General features: G+C 37.2%; 1 protein-coding gene across 2 annotated transcripts in view; it reads right to left on the bottom strand.

Annotated features, from left to right (window-relative positions):
• LOC114355278 (ATP-binding cassette sub-family G member 1) overlaps positions 1-18572 on the bottom strand; it is a 49873-nt gene extending 31301 nt beyond the window's left edge. For both annotated transcript variants that reach the window (XM_028308041.1, XM_028308040.1), the window contains exons 1-2: positions 18388-18572; positions 6951-7124 (exon numbers count right to left, since the gene is read on the bottom strand). In XM_028308041.1, the coding sequence (XP_028163842.1) occupies positions 6951-7074 (124 nt within the window). In that variant the 5' untranslated portion in view covers positions 7075-7124; positions 18388-18572. The remainder of the gene's footprint in view (positions 1-6950; positions 7125-18387) is intronic.
• Between the last annotated feature and the right edge of the window lie 2806 nt (positions 18573-21378).

Below are 21378 nucleotides of genomic sequence, written 5' to 3'. Positions count from 1 at the left end.
AATAATAATTTAAACTTTGTACCTTATATTAAGTATACTTACATATCAAAAACAATAATATAGAAGAATTACAGAATTTTTATATTCCATAGTCTTTCAGTGATACATCACTATGGCGCAAACGAAAAAATTCTGCTGGTCAAATTCTTTCCAAGGTATAGAGTTTTTAACATAGAGCTAGACTTGCTGTACCGTTACTTTTTTTTTCTATGTAATAAATATTAAGTACCGATAAAGTTATGTGGATCCAGGTCGTGACTGATGAAATGACTGATCGAAGCCAGTAAGACTAATTTTACACGGTCAACATAACGTTGCTTCTCATAAAAAATCTAGAAGATTCCATACCAAATGTTCGATATAGTTTCGCTCGCAATTTCACGCTTGTGAGTTTGGAAAAACAACTCGTTACTTACTAGAGTAAGCAGCCCTGATGCCCAGTCTGGCTTCCTAAGTACGATTATTAGTTTCAACTACATAATATTACACATAGGGTTTCCAGGTCCAAAAACACAAAAGCTGGATTCGGTGCAAAAAAGCCAAACATCTCCAGCTTTAGCAACCATAATTACACACAGCCTATTTAAATCTGAAAACATATTTTGTACCTATCAAAATAGATACTACAAATAGCGGTTACAGTGGTTTGGAGAATAATTATTTCTTACATGCAGACAAACTCATTAAATTCTCACTCTTTCCAGGGACCTAAAATAAAGCTGGAAGAGAAACGTACGAAGAGTATGAAAGAGTATCAGAGAAACAATAGTTAGTTTTGTCATTCACATTTATTTTTATATTTATCTTCTAGGTATAGATCAAATCAAGGTACATTTGTGTGCAAATATATGCGCGTGCGCCCTGACCTAGACAGTGTTTCTTCTTCTTACAAACCTATAACAACTGAAGTCACAACCTTGGCGTCAGACTTCCTGAACTGTGCATAGACGTCTGACGTAAGAAGGTCTAGGCTAGGCTCTACAAATTATCTAAAAATCAGAAAATGTATGTATTTTTAAAAGTAAAGTTGACGAATAGCGTCCAATGATTAGTGTGGACAGGCCGCCCACTAGGTGGACCGATGATCTGGTGAAGGTCGCGGGATATGTCTGGATGCGGGCAGTCATTGTGGAAATCCTTTGTCCAGGATTGGACGTCATTTGACTGATCGATCGTATGCATTTTTTATACTCTTGCTGTGAATTTAACACGATAGGAAAAGAAATAATATTACTTAACGTCATTATAATTAACTGACGATAAAAACAGTTTGTCAAAGCCATTGCAATGATACGAAATCAAGGAGTGTCACAAAAAGATTCGACAAAAACTTGTTCGCGAATCGCAACAACTTAAACTACCTATTTGCTTTTTTTACCTATTCTTTTAAGCGCCAAACTTGTTATTACATCGTCGGTATTATTATCGATGCTTCTAATCATAGAGTTTTGAGGGATGGAGAAGCTATCGTGAGCAAAATTCTTGCTCCATATTTTGGAAAGAATTAAAACTAAAGTTCGTTGGAGCTGCTCCATTAGTTCTGTCGCCTAACCAAACTTAAAATGCAGCGATTAGCATGAATGTCAAAGTCGCACTCAAATAAATTGTATGGATGTAAATGCACATCCCAACTAATATTATAAATGCGAAAGTAACTCTGTCTGTCTGTCTGTCTGTCTGTCTGTCTGTTACGCTTTCCCGCTTAAACCTCGCAACCGATTTTGATGAAAATTGGCATAGAGATAGTTTGAGTCCCCTCGCAACCGATTTTGATGAAAATTGGCATAGAGATAGTTTGAGTCCCGGGAAAGAACACCCATCAAAAACAATACTTGTCAAAAAAACCAAGTCTCGCAACTCAGTTGTTCTACGGTAAAAAGTTGTGAGATCCAATCCATGTAATACCAAGTCCAGGCCAGGAAATCTTTAACGTTTTACATAAATATATTGACTTGGCCATCGCACTAAATAATTTAATTCACACGTATTTTCATGCGATGGCCAAGTCAATATATTTATGTAAAACGTTAAAGATTTCCTGGCCTGGACTTGGTATTACATGGATTAGGCTAGGCTCTACAAATTATCTAAAAATCAGAAAATGTATGTATTTTTAAAAGTAAAGTTGACGAATAGCGTCCAATGATTAGTGTGGACAGGCCGCCCACTAGGTGGACCGATGATCTGGTGAAGGTCGCGGGATATGTCTGGATGCGGGCAGAATTTGATGAAAATTGGCATAGAGATAGTTTGAGTCCCGGGAAAGAACATAGGATAGTTTTTATCCCGGTTTTTGAAACAGGGACGCGCGCGATAAAGTTTTTCTGTGACAGACAAAATTCCACGCGGGCGAAGCCGCGGGCGGAAAGCTAGTAGATTATAAATCAAACAAAGCGAGTGATCGGATCGCGAAATCTAGTGTGTATGCTACCATTATGTGGTATGTAGTACGTTATATCGAAGCTTCTAAGCCAGATAAAGCTGAATTAATGTTTTTCCTAATCTCTCTTTGTCAGTGACCCTGAATTCAGTAGGATCAAGTCAATGAATTTTTCGACAAGTAAACGGAACTGCAGTATTAAATAATATATTTCCCAAGGGCACGTTTTCAATAATAATCGGTTTGAGTGATTCATGTATGAAGAAAGATTGATCCTCATAATTAAATCTCGAGACCTCTTGTATTGACACATTTGACACCGAATCACCGCTGACCCGTCAATTAGTCGAATTATACAGCTCCTTAAATGATTCTATATGCATATATGCATGCATATGCAGCTGTCTCTACAGGGTGTTTGGTAAATGGGTATATGAGCCGACACTAGCCCATGTTAACATGGGCATATAGGTAAATGGTATGGTGAAGTCAGAAATTTGATATCATCATTTAAAAATATATAATAATAATAAAAATAAAAAATCTCTATAATATACATATTAGTAGAGATTTACGCAAAAATTAGCGATTCGGATTTCAAAGCCAGTACCGGTGACCGGTGCAGCGGTGTGCACAGCCTAACGTAACGGTTACCGTGCAAGTGCATTCACGTGCGCGCGCGCCGGCGCAGAATTCAGGCCGCAGGACGCCACGTGACTATTAGGGATGCCAGGAATATGTCGATGACTTTGTCGAGAACCCCTGCCTAGGATTTTACCGAGTTTACGCGGTCAGCCCAAACATTTGTCGTCTATAGTCTAAAACCACGTCCAACCGAGCTAGGTTGCGCGTCATGATAAAATCTTATTGATGATTGTAAAGCCCGGTCTGCGAGCACGCAGAATTTTGTCCAATGACCCCAAGCTACCCATCCTAGTCGCTCCCGCGTAATTATGTTGCTGTCGCGCTCGCATACTCACTGCGGGCACCCGTCGCACAGTCGCGACAGCATTATAATTACGTGCGAGCGATAAGGATGGGTAGCTTGGGGTCATTGGACAAAATTCTACGTGCTCGCAGACCAGGCTTTACAATCATCGATAAGATTTTATCATGACGCGCAACCTAGCTCGGTTGTACGTGGTTTTAGGAAGTGATAAGTAAGTGAGAGTATATTGGGGCTTGCGTTGCATGGCCTTGTCATGGTGTCAATGAATTATACCATAGATACGAGGTGAATAAAGAAGGACCCGACCTGACCAGTAAGTTGATCCGACTGGGTACTGAACCCACCTCTATGTCACGTAGCCTTAAAGCTTCTCCTATTAGGTATAAGGTCCTTACATAACTCCAATTAACTTAAATGCACTTGCATTGACATTCATTCATACACGTAATTGACAGGATACACGTAACAGGAAACCACGTGACAACTTCAGTGTCAATCGTAAAACAAATTAAAAGTTCTTATTAAGAAAATTATCATTTAAAGGATGCTGCAAAGACTGTCTGACTATCTTGAATCTGGGGGCACGGCAGTGCCCCCACCAAGTCGAGCAAAAAAGCGACATATAATATTTCTTTTAAAAAACCAAAGGCTGAAAGTGGATTTAGTTAAGCTACTTCGTCTCATGAAAATCCAGTGTAGACTGGTAAGAGAAAACGTTGAGAATTAAATTATTTTCAAATCTTATAGCACAATGTTTTTGTTTTGAAGTATTGAATATAATGTATTCTATAATTCTACACCTTGAATAATTGCTCAAACACAATTACTGCACCTCCCACACTCGTGAGTACACAACTAGAATACTAAACACCTATGGCCACCCAAGGCGTAATGTAAAAAGAATCAAAAAAATTGCGACATAGAGTCAACAGCACGTCAAATGTTTTTGGTATAAAATAGCTCCTATAGTTGTCCAACACTGAACCGTCCCAGCTATAGCATTGTCAGGAGGACGCTACTATCAAAACATCGACAATACTGGATCATTAATTCAGATTTTTGCCACTTGACGTTTCAGAATCGTTTGACTTTATTTCAAGATGCTGAAAATGTTTGTCGATGTTTTGGACACCACTAGCTCGAGGTGTAGCTTTCTACTGATTGACCAACATTCGCTAGGCTCATAATTGCACACATTTGCGTCAATGCACTTGTTGCACGAAGCGTGCTGCTGGACATCTCTGTTGACAAACATTACTAACGTGCAATTACGACAATCGTAATTATCTCAAGTAATGAACTACACTATGAGAGTGTTGTGTGAAGATGCAGTAACGACATACGCAGCCTGGTAGCAACTAGGTAGTCGATATGCATCACAATTACTACAAATCACTACTTTTCGATGCAAGTTTTTATATGGAGGTGGAAATTGAAGTCGGCATCATTCCGCCAACTCAATTAACTTATAGCTATTTATGTATGGCCTTTGTATGGCTTTAAAAAGAAACTAAAAATCATAATTTTCAGTTGAATGAAAACAAATGTCGGTATTTTAGTTGACTCAATCTCAACCGTACATTAACTAGTATTATAATACGAGACTCTATATTTAGGAGGTCAATAGTACCTACATTTAAAACAACAAATCTTGTCAACAAAGTGTACTTTCAATTTAAGAAACAAAGCACGTATCCACCGACTTTTGAGTACTTTTAGTCCGATTACCACACACTTACAGTCGGAATTCGTATTCAAATGTACGTATTTTGATGCAAAACGCACAGTTTCTGTGAAGTTGCGAGTTACTAGAACCTACATTCTCCTTTTCGACACGCTTTAAGCTGAAGGTAAAGATGTCAACCATACAATGATAGTATCGCGTTTCAAAATATTGTAACGTAAAAAATATTTATGTTTTTTACAAAAATGAGGACAAAACCAACATGTAATAAAACTCTACAAGTTGGGAAGAAAAAGAAAAACTCAATGCCTTGCTTCTAGGAGATTAATATACTTAAATACGAGTAGGTAGATAGATTATACCTATTATTATTAACATTCTTACTTGACATATAATTTACATGCCAATATCTTGGTAAAACAACGCTTGGTATCACCTGTTAAAACTGTAAGACCAAATCATGTTGCTCTGTAATATGTTTTCACGCATGTTTATGTAAGCATTTTATCTTTACCTGCATGTTTCGAACCTGAAAACTGCAGTGTAGAGACGATAAAAAAGATACTATATTACGCTCTCTCTACGATATTTGACAATGGACAATATTGTACTAATGTATTAGTTATTGTACTATTTATTTCTATTTCTGACACCTGACATGGCTCAAACAATTATAAATACATAATATTATTATGCAAAGTGGTATATAACAACTTGTGTACTTATGAAAAACAAATGATTACATGTTACCTAATAGCAAGTTAGCAGCTTACGTATAAGAAAATTATGTACCTGGGCGCTATGTATGTATATCGTACAAAGATCCTATAAATAGATGTTTCCAGTAATTACAGTTGTGCGAGTATTATTATATTTTATTAACATAGTTATCAAAAGGAAATAGATAGATCTATGCGATGCAAGATATATGCAATTACGACTAGCTCTAATTATACATTATCAATTAAAGGAATACATGTCTGGCGTGAACGAAGCGTGTGAAATTTGTATGAACCGTTACCCACCCCAGTTCACCCCACGCAACGATAAATATACACATAATATTCTTATGTATATCCGAAAATCTAAGGGTCAATATCCTGCACATCGATAGATGCTTCTCTCTCATTCATACCTAAATAACAGTGCGAGTGAGAGAGACGCCTAAGCAAAATAAATCGAAGGGCTTTGACATTGTGGTACACCGAAATGAATGGGGGCGGGCGTATGTTACGAGTAATGTTGTACTTGTATTTATGTTTAATTTTTGGTTGCCGCTGGAAGAAAATCTACAACTAACATCGTTTATCTAGATATTCTGGATCTAGATTGCAGTTGTCTTCTATCGTGTAACATACACAATAAGGCAACACAGTCTTAGCAACAGGCTTAATAAGCTGCCATAGGCGACTGTAATGACTCCAGTTATAGGACTGACCCTTGTTATGTTACTGCCTTACGTTTCACTGTATCCTGGGAATCACTGAACCTCTGCGGTGTCGCAGCAATAAATGTATAGATGTCCCACAATGAACCGTCCCAGCTTTGACATTGTCAGTAAGGCGCTCTATCAATACTGGATAATTAGTTCCGATTTTTACCAAATTGGACAACCAGGAAGGCGCTGCTATCAATACTGGGTAGTTAGTTTTAGAAAGAAAGAAAGAAAGATACATTTATTACAATGGACATCACACAAATACAGGCAATTACATAGACATGACAGTGGCACATAATAATGGAAGAAGAAAAAAAATATAAAAACAAGAGTGAACTGAGCAGTGCCACCCATTCACCAACAAGATGCCCACTGCAACGGGACCCCACTCAGCATATGCCGTGGCCCACGGTGACGAAGGCCCCGGCGCTGGTTTTCAATGTGTTCAAGTTTTAGACTTTTGCCACTTGACGTCCCACAATCGTTGGACTTTACTTACGTTTCCCATTAGTGACGGTGTAGGTCAAGTCTTGAAAGCTCAGGTTGACGGGCGGCCGCTGTGGCAGGTGGGACAGGTGGTCCCGTCCCATCAGGCGGGACGCGCCCATGGACCGGTCAGACATGGTGGACGGCGCTACCGGGACATGGTGGGATATGTACTAAGTTGAAGGGCCTGGAACAATGAGAGATGCAAACACGTTAAATATCATATGTGAAGAATAGTGGCAGGATTTTATCATTGATTTCGATGGGCTTGCGCTTGGTGTATTAATATTGAATCAAAATCCCATCAATGTTTGCGTTTATATTACTAGGTGCCTAGCTAATAAGACCTAAATAATATCTACTTATTTTTATGAAAAATGTAGAGTCAGAAGTCTTTTAACCCCTTTACTGCAGGCTGTCCCTTCAAATAAGAGTTGTTCAGGAAAACTCTGCCGTACGTACGATATTGTGAATACAACTAGTCCGTGTTATTTTATGATTACTCTAAAAACCCCCCGCACCCCGCACTTTCCTCGACCAAAAATTGGTGGGGCGCGTCTTCGTGGATGAAACGCATTATACAATAGGTACATTGTTTCACTTGTCATCGAAATTGACGTAATTTACCGACAAGCTGCAAGTCATTCAGCGATGCATAGTTGAAAGAGTTCAGGGTGTTCCGCTTTCGTCTTCTGACCTTTGCGACTGCTCTATAAGGTCATCATTTAAATCTGATATTTTTTGTCGCACAGTGACTGGTAAATAATTGTTTTTTGCCAAAAAAGCTCCACCGACTGCTGTCACTTAATTAACACATTCAAAGATTTCTTGATCCTGACGAAAGGTGATGATGATGAGCATGAGCATTTATTTTTATTTATTTACTAACATCAACGAAGACATACACCATTTTAGACAATATTATACATGCTTATTTAACAGGTTAAGTGCCATCTTAATATAGGCGATAGGCGTTACACAAAAGAAATTGAATTAACGTAGCATATTAATGAATTTTAAATTGAAATAAATTAAATAACATTAATTTAGACCGAGAAACAAAAAACTAACGGCACGCAGTTTTTATGTGTTTTAAGATAGGGGTGGATATAATAATTATACAGCCTGTCTATCATAAAATGCTTACCTACCTTTCAAAATGTAACACGTCTTGTATATTTTCAAAATCAAAATCAAAACTTTATGTGTTGGTCAATGCAAACGGTCTTGAAATTAATTAAGGACTTTTATAACATTCCTCAGGTAGTGCAATTAATTCTAATCAATCAAAATTATTTGTGACGGGCAATTTGCTGAGTTTCAGAATAAGGTTGAAGTTAATTTGGTAGACAATGTAAGTCTTTATTCATACTTTAGGCATAGAATACATAGTAGATACAACTTTAGTCTAAAATTACTAAGAGTCATCTAGCAAACATTCGTTGCGTCTAGTCTAGCTCAAATAAATCTGCATACACCTTGACACCATTATGTGAATATGCGTCGGTTCGCTTCGTTTCATAGAATATATCCAACTAAGTATATTGTATTAACACTTCGAATTCCATGCAATTAGTTGCGGAAAATTACTGGATTGTTAGCGGAATATACATTTTTGACGCATAGATTGTTTTCGTTGGATTTTTCAGCTTTTGTATTAATACAAGATAAGGCACTTATACAGGACTAGCTGTGCCCGCGACTTCGTACGCGTGAAAACCCGTTTTCACAACATTTTTCGTTTTTGCACTGTACCTATTACTCGTAGCGTGATGGTTTATAGCCTATAGCCTTCCTCAATAAATGGGCTATCTAACACTGAAAGAATTTTTCAATTCGGACCGGTAGTTTCTGAGATTAGCGCGTTCAAGTAAACAAACAAACAAACAAACTCTTCAGCTTTATAATATTAGTATAGATGTCCCAAAATTAACACGTCACACTGGCACTGGAAGTAGCTGGGCCTAAGACGCATCGAACAAGCGTAAAATGTCCATAGAAAAGTTTCATAAGTTTTAAGACATGAGAGTTGATGAGTTTAGCCTTTTTTAGCCTTTTGAAATTGAGCATAATAGAATCGTCGTCGTCATAGTAGGCTCATCCACCTCTAGTCTCAATGCGACGTGGTAATTTTGGGACACCCTGTATATTTAGATACAATGCAATCCAATATCTGGAAAATGAATGATACAAATAAATGACACCAGAACAAACACATGGCTCATAAAATATGTCAACAGGGACTGATGTTGTTGTTTATCGTGGCAAAAACCACAAGGCTGGCCATAAAATGTATAGTGAGATCTTTCTTCACTATTGCGAGCTTAACGCATAAAACGGTGGTCTTGCAATATCGACGTATTGCATTTGATAGGGTTATGAAAGAGTGATCAGGTGGACAGCCTCAGGGCTGATGTGCCAATGCATGTTGGCCAATATTGCCCATTGTGTCTCTTGAAAGTTATCCCAACTAGTATATGCTCGCAGATTCATCCGAGGATTTTATTCTGTTGCGGATTTTCTTTAAATTTTACGAGTACTAGGTATGTTTTAGCGTGGAACTCTTGACTTTATTCCAAAAAGTAGCCCTATGTTGACACTATAACACCAGTGAAAATACTGTCAAAAGGGATCCAGTCAAAAGTAGAGGAAAAAAATGTATAAAAACAAATTAGGTAGTTACTTTTCATTTTCACAGTAAAAGCTGAAATTTTAACATTGTAGGTAAACATTTAATACTTATACTTGATAAAACTTATTAAAAATACTACGCACATTTTTTGTTATCTTATTAGGTCAGCGGAATACATTCATTAATACAAACAGTGTTAAGGTCAAAAAACAAAAAGTCTGATGAAGTCTTGAAACCCTCATGAAACGCTTTACTCTTAACAATTAAGCTTTAAGCTCTTAATCCAAATTCTACGTAAAGACTATTAAGTGCATGTGAACTGAACAGCTATCCTCCGTCGTCCCGGGATCGATAAAAGGAATAGCAGAGGTTTTAACTGCAACATTGTCTTCTTAACCGTTCACCAAAACCAGTTTCAGCCTCCACCTTGTCAAGTAATGAAGGAAGGAAGGAATATGGATCCCGTAACGCGTTCCCTTCGCGAAGAAAAGACTTCATTGCGCTCAGAATTACAGTATGGTGCGTACGTATCATTATCTACTTTATCGCCATAGCCCATAGTGCATAAACAAGGTCACGCTCATTTGATGGGCCAGCCCATTATGTTCCGACAATGCACATGCTCTAGCGTGTGTTTTGATCATTAGCATATGCTGTCGATAAAAATTCGTGCATACATTATGTAAGTCTTAGGCGCCGTTGACATAGAACCGTGCCAAGTTCATAGTATTGTGTTATGTAACTAGAATGTGTTGAGTGATATTGACCTCTTAGTTGTATTAATCAAAATACATAGTATTTTTAACGTTTTTAGCAGTTTTTATGGGTGGTGTAACTGTTATCGTCAAAATATAGAGTATTTTCAAGCTCTACACAAGTTCCAAAATAACTTTTAAAACAATCTGTTTCGTGGTGGTGACTAGGTAGTAGGCATACATATTGTGAGCTACACAGTTTTAAATCCAAACACTTAAATTGAAATGTTTTATTTTAATCTCTAGCTACATTCAATAAATAAAATAATTTTATATTTTAGCAGAGCTAAGCTCTCGTAGTTTGAGGACTTTTAACCTACCTTGAAATAAAAGTTATCACGCTACTAGTTAACAAACGGAAACATTAGATTGATAGTGAAATCATACTGTGTGATTCCGCTGTGCTAATTTATTTGCAACATAGCTTAACTAGTAAGAAGTATATAACAATAAATGTAAATATAAAATAAGTAATAAAATTGAATCTAATTAGGCTTACAATGTGTGTTTGGTTTAATTCTCAAAGGTTGTTATTGTGCGAAGGTAAAATCATTTTGAGCCAGTGTCAATTACTATGACAGCTTACAGCACAATATTTTGATCATGTCATAATTCTACTTCTACAAAAGATCCTGAATTTTTTCAATGCTATTTCAACTCGATCTGTGACATATTGATGTAAGATAACATACACAATAAATAAATAAGTAAATTAATAATCTTTGGACAATTTCACACAGCGCCAGCTAGCCCCAAAGTAAGCAACTTAATGCTTGTGTTATGGGTGCTAGCTTAACGGATATACTACTTATATACTTTTTTTTTTAAATACATACATATTATACAGAGTCACACCCAGACCCGTCACAGAAATTAAAATTCATCATTTCAATTTCTGCCCGGCCGGGAATCGAACCCGGGACCTCTCGGCATAGTAGTCCGTTCTGAACCACTACACCAAACGGCCGGTATAACTTACGTAGATACTGATACTGCTGCTACATATAGCACGGGATGTAGGAAAATATGCCTCAGAACATGGGGAGAGAAATGCTCGTCTGCACTGACCACTGACCAGTTTCTTATCTCCACATAGCAGTCTAATTCCATGGGTTTGTACCCACCACACTTTCCCGCCACTGCAACTCCTGTATAAGTAGGATCTAAAGCTAGCTTGGCCTCCAATGAAACCCAACCAGTGAACGTTGAGTAGCCATAAGATTAGAAAAATCTGCTTCTTCAGGTCTGAAATATCAAGATAAGTTCGTATTTGTCAAAGTCAAAGTCAAATTTTCTTTATTTGTATAGACTATTATTAATAGTGCTTACAAATCGTCAAATATTTTGCCCTTAAGGGGCCTCTACATGTCTCATAATCTTTTTACCCTACCAGCGCTTCGAGACCAACATTTGGCAAGTGCTGAGAAGAAGCGTCGCAACAAACTCAAAATAAATAGAAAAAGCAGTAGTAGGTACATTTGATTCAGGAGCAGTTCACTGAATTTACCACGCATTCTTGTATGGTGTATCTTATAACAATGGGTATACAAAATTGCGTGGTATACTAAACAAGGTAGTAACGTGCTACTATCTGGACTTACATATTAAGATACTGAAATACTAGTAGAAATGACTCGCATTAATAAATTTGAATAACTTGGATTGACCAGTCCCTGAAAGCAGCGCCTGTTCGCAGACATGACGAGTGAACCAGCCATACAATTTTGTTCTCATAGACACATTTTTCGCTGGATCCAAGGCGAGCAAAGCAGACAGTCGTTTCAACACTGCCTCGCCTTCAGACGCTATTGTCTCGATGTGTAACTACCTATTGTCTCTAGGCTATATCAACTAGTAGTGGAAAAGTTAGCGGAACTTGAATAATTCACAACGTTTTCATCGTCTATAATAATAGTACGATTGGCATTAGAAATTACAGGTGTGAATTATTCTTTTTATAATTTTTACATTTCATCATCTATGAGTCTTCATTTCTGTATCTTCGGGAAATTACCGGAAAATTATTGACAGTTCTAACCAACAGATACGGTGTGATTTCACAAAAGCTCAGTTTATTTATGATTAACACAACCCTAAAATTAGTCCATTACAGCATTTGAGCCTACACAGAGAGACACAGTGCGGTGGCAAAAAAGTGTTGTAGGTATAAAATTAAGATATTTCTTGCTCAATTTTAAAACTCGTTAGTGTTATTTGCTATAAAAAATAAGTACCATGCAATTGCACACGCACATTTCTACAATTAAGGTATTTATCTTAATAGTCGCTAAAATCCGTAAAAAATATCTCAACAGTAATATCGGTCAATAACAACATTGCCACAGCTTTAATTATTGTCAAGGTCGCCGCGTGCTTCTGATAATGACGGCTTTTAAGATAAATACGCGTCCATTGATGGCTTTGTAAGAGGGAACAATTTCGGCGGGGCTGCGCACGCGCACATGGACCGGATGGTGGGCGAGATATAAATCCGCGCCCTCGATGTATTATGCATGAGATAAGGCCCAGTTGCGCCATTCGCATGGTCGAATTATAGTCATTCATAAAGTATTTAAGGCATCAGTAATATTTCTCCTTGGAGTTTTGGAAAAAGAGACTTTAGCTAAAGACTAAGGCTGGGTTGCACCACTTAACTTTGACCGTAACTATAACGATAACGGGTGGATTTTGTATGGAGTTTGACAGATTTTTGATGTTTGTCAACGTTAAAGTAGGATGGTGCCAGCCAACCCAGCTTATGTAAGATTTCATGAGCCGTCATACTTAACATCTAATTAATTGATTTGATTGAATAGGTTCCAATAACATTGTTTTTGACTTAGCACTAGATGATCTCGAACCGCGATTTAGCCAATCTAGGCATCATAGGGGAAAACTCCAGCACGTAGTTTTTCACAACAGCAGAGAAAATTGTGTTATTTAGCAAAATTTTAAAGCCGTGTTTGTGCTACTGGCTTCAACTATACTGTGGCAGGGCATCGCGAATGTGTGTCAGGCCTGATAAACGAGAGTAGAGCCGAACTTCGTGACGTGTCCGCGATCTTATCATCTGTTTGGGTAACGTGGGCACTATCAGTGAACATTTTCGGGAATATTGCTTTTGACACACTTTTTCAATGTTCGAATCCAAGTGCACTATTATTTTTACTTAAAACTTTGTAATGCTTATTGTCTGCAAACAGAACAAAATCGAACTTGTACAAGCAAAAGCTCTTAAAGAGTTTCAATTTGCGTGCCATTATGGTAGACCTTCTGCAGATACTTTTGCATTTAATTCTCACCCAATTTTCATTAAAGCATTTTATATTCTTTTTAATCTAACTATAACCTCCTCTGTGGTCTAGTGGTAAGACTACCTACTTCAGACGTAGAGGTCCCGGGTTCGATTCCCAGTGGGGGCAGATTTTTCTGTTCGGTTTGGTTGGTGGTAGGGCTTATTCTAAGTCCACCTGGCTAGCTACCACCATCTTACCTAAGTCGGTCGCCATAACATCAATGTTAAAAGCATTGTTGTGTTCCGGCAGTTAGAGGTAAGATAGCCAGTTCCTCCCTGGTTGGGGATTCCGGGTGAAGCTCGCTTCCACCTTCGGCCTGATCGTCACTTACCATCAGGTAAGATACAGGCCAAGAGCTTCCTCGTTGTGAATAAAAAAAAATTAAATAAAATCTTTTTGATGCAATGTGAATGTTTTTGGAAGGCGTTTTTTTATTTCATGGGTTAAAAAGTTGTAATTATGTAGGAACCTAATGGCGGACAAAAAAATAGGCCTTGTCTATTATTACGATATTATTGCGTTGTTTAAAAGAAAATCAATCGAATTTGCAAAACACACTTCATGTGTACCTATACTTTTCCAGCCGACTTACGAATTTAATAAGTATTTCTTAAGTGCATATTTTTCCGCTCCTGTTGTGACGAAGTTAAAAGATATTTTGCGTTCATGTTGCTTAAAACACAACTCATAATGCAGCTCGAAAGATGAATACGAAAAGTAAACTTTCCACAAATTGCCCTTACATCGGTGGCCGGTTTGCACGTAACTGCACTGCACAGTCCATTGNGCTCAATTAAAAAAACTCGTTAGTGTTATTTGCTATAAAAAATAAGTACCATGCAATTGCACACGCACATTTCTACAATTAAGGTATTTATCTTTATAGTCGCTAAAATCAGTAAAAAATATCTCAACAGTAATATCGGTCAATAACAACATTGCCACAGCTTTAATTATTGTCAAGGTCGCCGCGTGCTTCTGATAATGACGGCTTTTAAGATAAATACGCGACCATTGATCATTTTGTAAGAGGGAACAATTTCGGCGGGGCTGCGCACGCGCACATGGACCGGATGGTGGGCGAGATATAATTCCGCGCCCTCGATGTATTATGCATGAGATAAGGCCCAGTTGCGCCATTCGCATGGTCGAATTATCGTCATTCATAAAGTATTTAAGGCATCAGTAATATTTCTCCTTGGAGTTATGGAAAAAGAGACTTTAGCTAAAGACTAAGGCTGGGTTGCACCACTTAACTTTGACTGTAACTATAACGATAACCGGTGGTTTTTGTATGGACTTGACAGATTTTTGACGTGTGTCAAAGTTAAACTAAGATGGTGCAACCCAGCCTAATTGGGACAACTTAGATGCCAGATAAGTCAGATTTCATGAGCCGCCATAACATATAATATAACTAGATTCTAATAACATTGTTTTTAACTTAGCACTAGATGATCTCGAACCGCGATTTAGCCAATCTAGTCATCATAGGGGAAAACGCCAGCACATCGTTTTTCATAACAGCAGAGAAAATAGCAATAAGTTTAAAGCCGTGTTTGTGCTACTGGTTTCAACTATACTGTAGCAGGGCATCGCGAATGTGTGTCAGGCCTGATAAACGAGAGTAGAGCCGAACTTCGTGACGTGTCCGCGATCTTATCATATGTTTGGGTAACTTGGGCACTATCAGTGAACATTTTCGGGAATATTGCTTTTGACACACTTTTTCAATGTTCGAATCCAAGTGCACTATTATTTTTACTTAAAACTCTAATGTTTTTCGCGCTTAACGAAACATAAACAAGTAAAAGCTCTTAACGAGCTTACACTGCGAACCATTAAAAGGTAGGAGGTCCAGATTATATCGTATTTAATTCCCAAAAGTGTTCGAAGGATTTTTTCTATCTTTGTAATCTGGTGAAGTAAAGTAAATTAGTTTCGTTTTTATTTTCAGAATTTAAGAAGGGTTTTTAATCGTACCTATTCTATTTCATGGGTTTGTAAAGTTGTGAATAAGAAGACACCTACTTGCGGAGAATAAAAATTGGCATCGTCTATTTTTAAATACGATAGTATTTATATTCATTCATTGCGCTAATTGGCAAAACACACTCTTAAGTGCATACTTTTCTAGCCCTGTTATTACGAATTTAGTAAATATTTCTTAAGTGCATATTTTTCCACTCCTGTTGTGACGAAGTTTAAATATATTTTGCGTTCATGTTGCTCAAAAAACAACTCATTATGCAGCTCGAAAAGTAAAATTTCTACAAATTGCCCTTACATCGGCGGCCGGTTTGCACGTAACTGCACTGCACAGTCCATTGCCCGGTGCGCGCGCCATTGCCCGCAGAACGCAGCGACTGCAGCTGCAAGACTTGGGTTATGCAACGCGTTGCATGTGTGCAGTCGTTTCCTACTCGCTGCAGTTATGAGTGGAAATGCAGAGAATATTATGGCTGGTTCTAAAACACTGAAGATTACAATGCATCGTTCAGATGCTAATGTTAGGAAATTGGCAGGAAAATTTTAAATATGGTAGAGTTCGTGTGTAGTTTTTCAGTTTAAATAACATTTTCAAGCTTTAAAAATGACCTGTAAAATATAGGATTCATCAGGAACCTCATATGTCAGCCTATTTTTATTTCAAGTTAGGCCAACTCTCCAAACTAACTGAAGACTAGCCCACGAAGATAACCTACTACTACTTACTACCTATATCACATTTGAGATGCATATACCTACAGAAAGCACATGATAACTTTTGTAACAACTTTAAATAAATAAGAAATAACAGGATCTTCGGCTATAAAACTCTTAGGCTCTTAAACCAAAAGCATAGGCTAACTAGGAATTCATCGTCTCCAAAATCCCATTTGACTAATTTACAGTATTTTTCCGACTAAAGCTTTCTAGTTTTATTTTCATCAACAATTCTTCAAGGGTTCAAGCTTAGTAAATACTTATGAAACTAGCAAATAGACAGACTTTACTTTCGCGTTACATGTTATTGTAGAATGTTTTCATTTAATTATTCGTAGTCGCCTATGATTCACGTTGAAAACATTGCTCTACATGTAGTGTACCTAATATTCGCTGTAAATTAATGAATCAATGTTTTCGTTTTGTATACTTAGTCATTTTAGTAGTGTACAAATTTCCTACATATTTATAATGACTTTGAACAGTTGTTTTTCGAACTCTCCAACGATTTCTTGTAAAATAATTTGTGAACGTGTTGTCGGTGAAAAGTAACAATTGGGAATAAAATTACCGTCAGAAAATAGCATGCACCAGGAGCGTGCACACTTACTTGCACAGCTTAATAATAGGCAGTTAGGAATTGCCTACCTGGCCTTGCTTTACTGGTCGAAATCATTTTTCAAAGTAGGCTCGCTGCCTACCTTGAAATAAAACGAATGTCCGCCACTAATGTGCGTAGGTATCTCTTTTTGTAACAAAACAAAATCGATCCGAGCCGCGGGCAAAGTCTAGCTAGCGACAAATTGACTTGACCAAGATATTAGGACCTTGACATTCGGATCTAAGTATAGTTCGCTACAGCTCGTAGTAGGTTGCGTGCTGTAGGCCTTATTGCGAACTAAAGATCACGATATCTGAACAATTGCTCGAGTTATTTCCATTATTGCTTTATCCATCTTTTGTTATTGTTTAAAACAAAATGATCGCGTTTGTATCTAATTAACTACTACAGTTTACAATTCAATCAAATGTTATGATTTCCTTCCGGCAGCGGAAATAGAAACAACTTAGTCATTTGTTTCATGTTGAACTGATTCTGAATTGAAGGAAGCATAACACCTACTACACGACTGATTATACCTACAGACAATTTATCAACTATTGATTGTATTTAAAAACCCAATATACTTAATATGACCAGCAAGATTGTGGATGACAATGATAGTAGATACCAAAACAAAATGATTTGCCGGACACGTGGGTGCGAGGTTTCGAAACGTAAATAAGTTAGTCATATCCCAAAATATAGCTAATGTCTCTTGATAAATATGTCATTCTTATTCTACTCAGGACTTCGAAACAATGGCCAATAAAATGCTGTCCATGAATTAATCAATCAAAACTTTCATACCATTTGCAACAGCAACGTAAACAATAATCAGGTAATACAATGATAGTTTTCGGAAATCTATTTAACTATAGTAGAAACTATAGGTGGTTCTATTCAGCTGTTAAATGCCTAGGCAGCCTTGAAACAAATGTTAAACATTAGCAAAAATGCAGCAGGACCTAAAATAAGTACGTATTTTATATTATAACTTGTAGAGCCATATGATTGCAACCTTTACTTTCACGGGACATAGACTTTGGGGGAAAATAATTATCATTAAATATCTACCTATCATGTTTATAATAAATAATGTGCACGAATGTGCACTGATAAGATTACTGTACTGATTGCGTATTACTTATTTAAATTATTTTTGCTAAGGAGATATAAGTGTTGCCTGAATATGAAAACTTTGTAACGAGTTTTGTCCCTCAACCAACTGATGTTACGTGATATGAAAGTAATGTAAGCAAAAATTTTATTCGCATAATATCGAAAACTCGTACTTTCACTTTTTGAAAACCTTTGAAAGCCTGCAAACATCGCCCGACCAAAATAATCGGAAGCTCTATATTTAGACATCCTAATCGATAACCCTGTTACTATTTACCTTAAAACACACAAAAAATATAACTAAAAATGCACGTGTTAAAGTTTTTTGGTAAAATTACCTTTCTTTTGTTTATTTCCGAATGTTCTCGCGATTGTTTATGCCTACGATTGTTTTGTAACACACGCGGAGTGACACGCGCGTGTAGCCGCGCCGGCGAGCGAGCACTGAACCGCTCGGCCTCGCCTGTCTGGTGGGACTCGACTTGAGTACTCGATGGCTCAATACGGCTTACTTTCTTCCTTTGCTCCTGTTGATCAAGTATATGCTATTGTGGATGGGAGAAATGACTCATGAATGGGATGTAATCGAGTTAGTGACGAGGGTTAAGCGTTTTACGAATGTAGAACTCTGAGACTTACTGATAGTATAAAAATAGGTGATAAGATAATAAATGCATGTAAGGTGATAAGGTGTAAATCTATTAAGGTTTTCATTGAGCAGAGAATACACTAAGTCCGCCTGGCTAGCTACCACCATCTTACCTAAGTCTGTCGCCATAACAACAATGTTAACAGCATTGTTGTGTTCCGGCAGTTAGAAGTATGATAGCCAGTTCCTCCGTGGTTGAGGATTCCGGATGAAGCTCGCTTGCACCTTCGGCCTGATCATCACTTACCATCAAGTGAGATACAGGCCAAGAGCTTCCTCGTTGTGGATAAAAAAAATATAGAGTGACGAATAAGTAAACGGATAAAGTCACGTTTAAATTCTACTTCTAAACTGTACCAATCCAGATATTAATACTGTGTGTTCATCACACTAAAATTTGTCCCTTAAACCGTAGTAATAGTTGTAGTCCGCTAATCGGGCATTATTTTTTGGTCATATTTTTATTGCAATATCTACAATCAATACCGTGAGAAGATACGGATATTCAAGATATAGGTACTATTAACATACTTACTTAGCCTGATAATATGTTTTACCTCGTTTTGATTAGTAGTTTCCTTTTTACCCGACTGGGCGACGCAAAGAGAGGCAATTGTTACTAATAAAGCTATATAAAAAAGTTTTTCTAACTTGTTGACAGTTGAACACCCCGGAAAACACTGTTATAGGTATATCGATAAACTTGAATAACATTGAAGTATTAAAAAACAAAAAAAATACATTTGACGGGAAAGAAACGACTTAAAAATAAAACATCTGCCTCGTTCGACAAAAATAAAAACAGCAAATAGATTTTACCAGTTCTACTTTTCAAGATGGCGGTGTTACATTTTGTTTAAATATAAACACGTTTCAGAGGAAAATGTACAAGAAAATTCTAGAAAATTGTTTATTTCAATGTGAATTACCTGGAAACTGGAAAAAACAATAAAAGTATAAATAGCACTGCATTGTTTAAGCTTAACACAAATATTTATGTAACTTAGCAAATCAATTAAGGTGTTCAACATATTTATTTGCTTCTGCTAAATTAATACGCTAAAAGTTCTACATAAAAGTTTAAGTGCATACTTATTAGAATACTTACTCTAATCTATCTATAACAGCCTTTGGGGTTCGTCTTCGAACATAGGCCTCCTCTTCAACCTTCCACTGACTTCTGTCCCTGGCCACTTTCGTCCAGTTTATTCCAGCCTGTTGCCGAATGTCATTATGTCCATCTTTTCTAGGCTGTGTTCCTCTGCCGCCCCTTACTCATTAATATACAGGTATAAAATAAATGTTGTCACTAAAAATCAAGAGCACTGAGTTTAAATCACAGATAATATAATACTTTAAATGTCACCACTTATTATTACTTAAAGATTTCAGATAAGATTTCCGTGTGTAAGTGCAAGAAACCATCGTCTCTACGATGTATGTAGAAGGTTTTTTTTTTTTTCAAAATATTCTAAATGTACGAATTATTTATTTGCAAGTTGGTGTGACTCAAATTTTCGCGGTACTAAAATAAATTAAATATTGACAAATCGAATTAGGTACCTGAGCTGAGTACTAAACCAATAAATTATTAGTCTTTTTGCACTATGACGCCCGAAATTATCCTACTTCCTACAAATATAATAAATGCTAATGTTTGTATGGATGTCTGGATGTTTGTTACTCTTTCACGCAAAACCTACTAATTGATTTTGATGAAACTCTCGATTATTGTTTATAACCCAGAATAACATATAGGCTATATAATTTATGACGATCTGTGACGAACTAAATTTCACGCAGGTGAAGCCGCGGGAAATAGCTAGTAGATTCCTAAAAGAGTACTTGAGCAAACTTCAAGTTTATTGAATTGGTACAAAAATAGCTGCTAGCTAAGCTGCTGCTAGCTAGCTAGCTGTAATCTAAACAGGGTGTTGAAAAATCACCTTAGTGTTGTCCCCACGGAGACATTCAGTTTTTTTCAGGAACCCCTTTTGTAGTAGGTAGGTATACGTGTTTTAATATTAACGTTTACACTATTTATAACATCACATTAACAAATTGTATTTGTTTTTGGTGAAAAATAAAGTATTTTTATTAAAAAAAAAAAACATTTGCAGTGTCCCGCACATAAAATATGTGTGTTCACATGACAGTCTAGTTTTGCGTGTTCAAAAAAAAAATCAAAATTATCTTTTTAGTCTAAACAAATAAAGTTATTTGTTTAGACTAATTAAATTTTTTTTTGCCCTACTAGCGCTTCGTGACGAACATTTGGCAAGTGCTGAGAAGAAGCACCGCAACAAACTCAGTCACCACTGTCTGTTTTTCCTGCATTACTGGATCCAGCAAAACTCGATTGCCGTTTGAACGAGCCCTTATTTTACGTTTTCAGGTCACACTAAACGCGTGCGCACGGAATATAGGTCGCGAGTGGAATCGAGTCCACGGATCATTATAGGCCACTGGATGGCACAATGGCCAGTAAATTGCCTCGTTCCAGGTTCAATGTCTGGACGGCTCAAGTGGCATTTTGGGAAAGTAGAGTCAGTGCAACTTGTTACTCATCATCATCATCATCACCAGCCCTTTACAGTTCTCTGCTGGACTATGAGCCTCCTCCACTGTAGTGGAAGGTTTTGCCATAATCCGCTTGGCAGGCGGGTTAGAGATCGCAGTT

The sequence above is a fragment of the Ostrinia furnacalis genome, unplaced genomic scaffold (genome assembly GCF_004193835.3).
Source record: "Ostrinia furnacalis isolate ACB-3 unplaced genomic scaffold, ASM419383v2 OfSCF2378, whole genome shotgun sequence".
NCBI lineage: Eukaryota > Metazoa > Arthropoda > Insecta > Lepidoptera > Crambidae > Ostrinia > Ostrinia furnacalis.
This window is presented reverse-complemented; position numbering and strand designations above follow the sequence as displayed.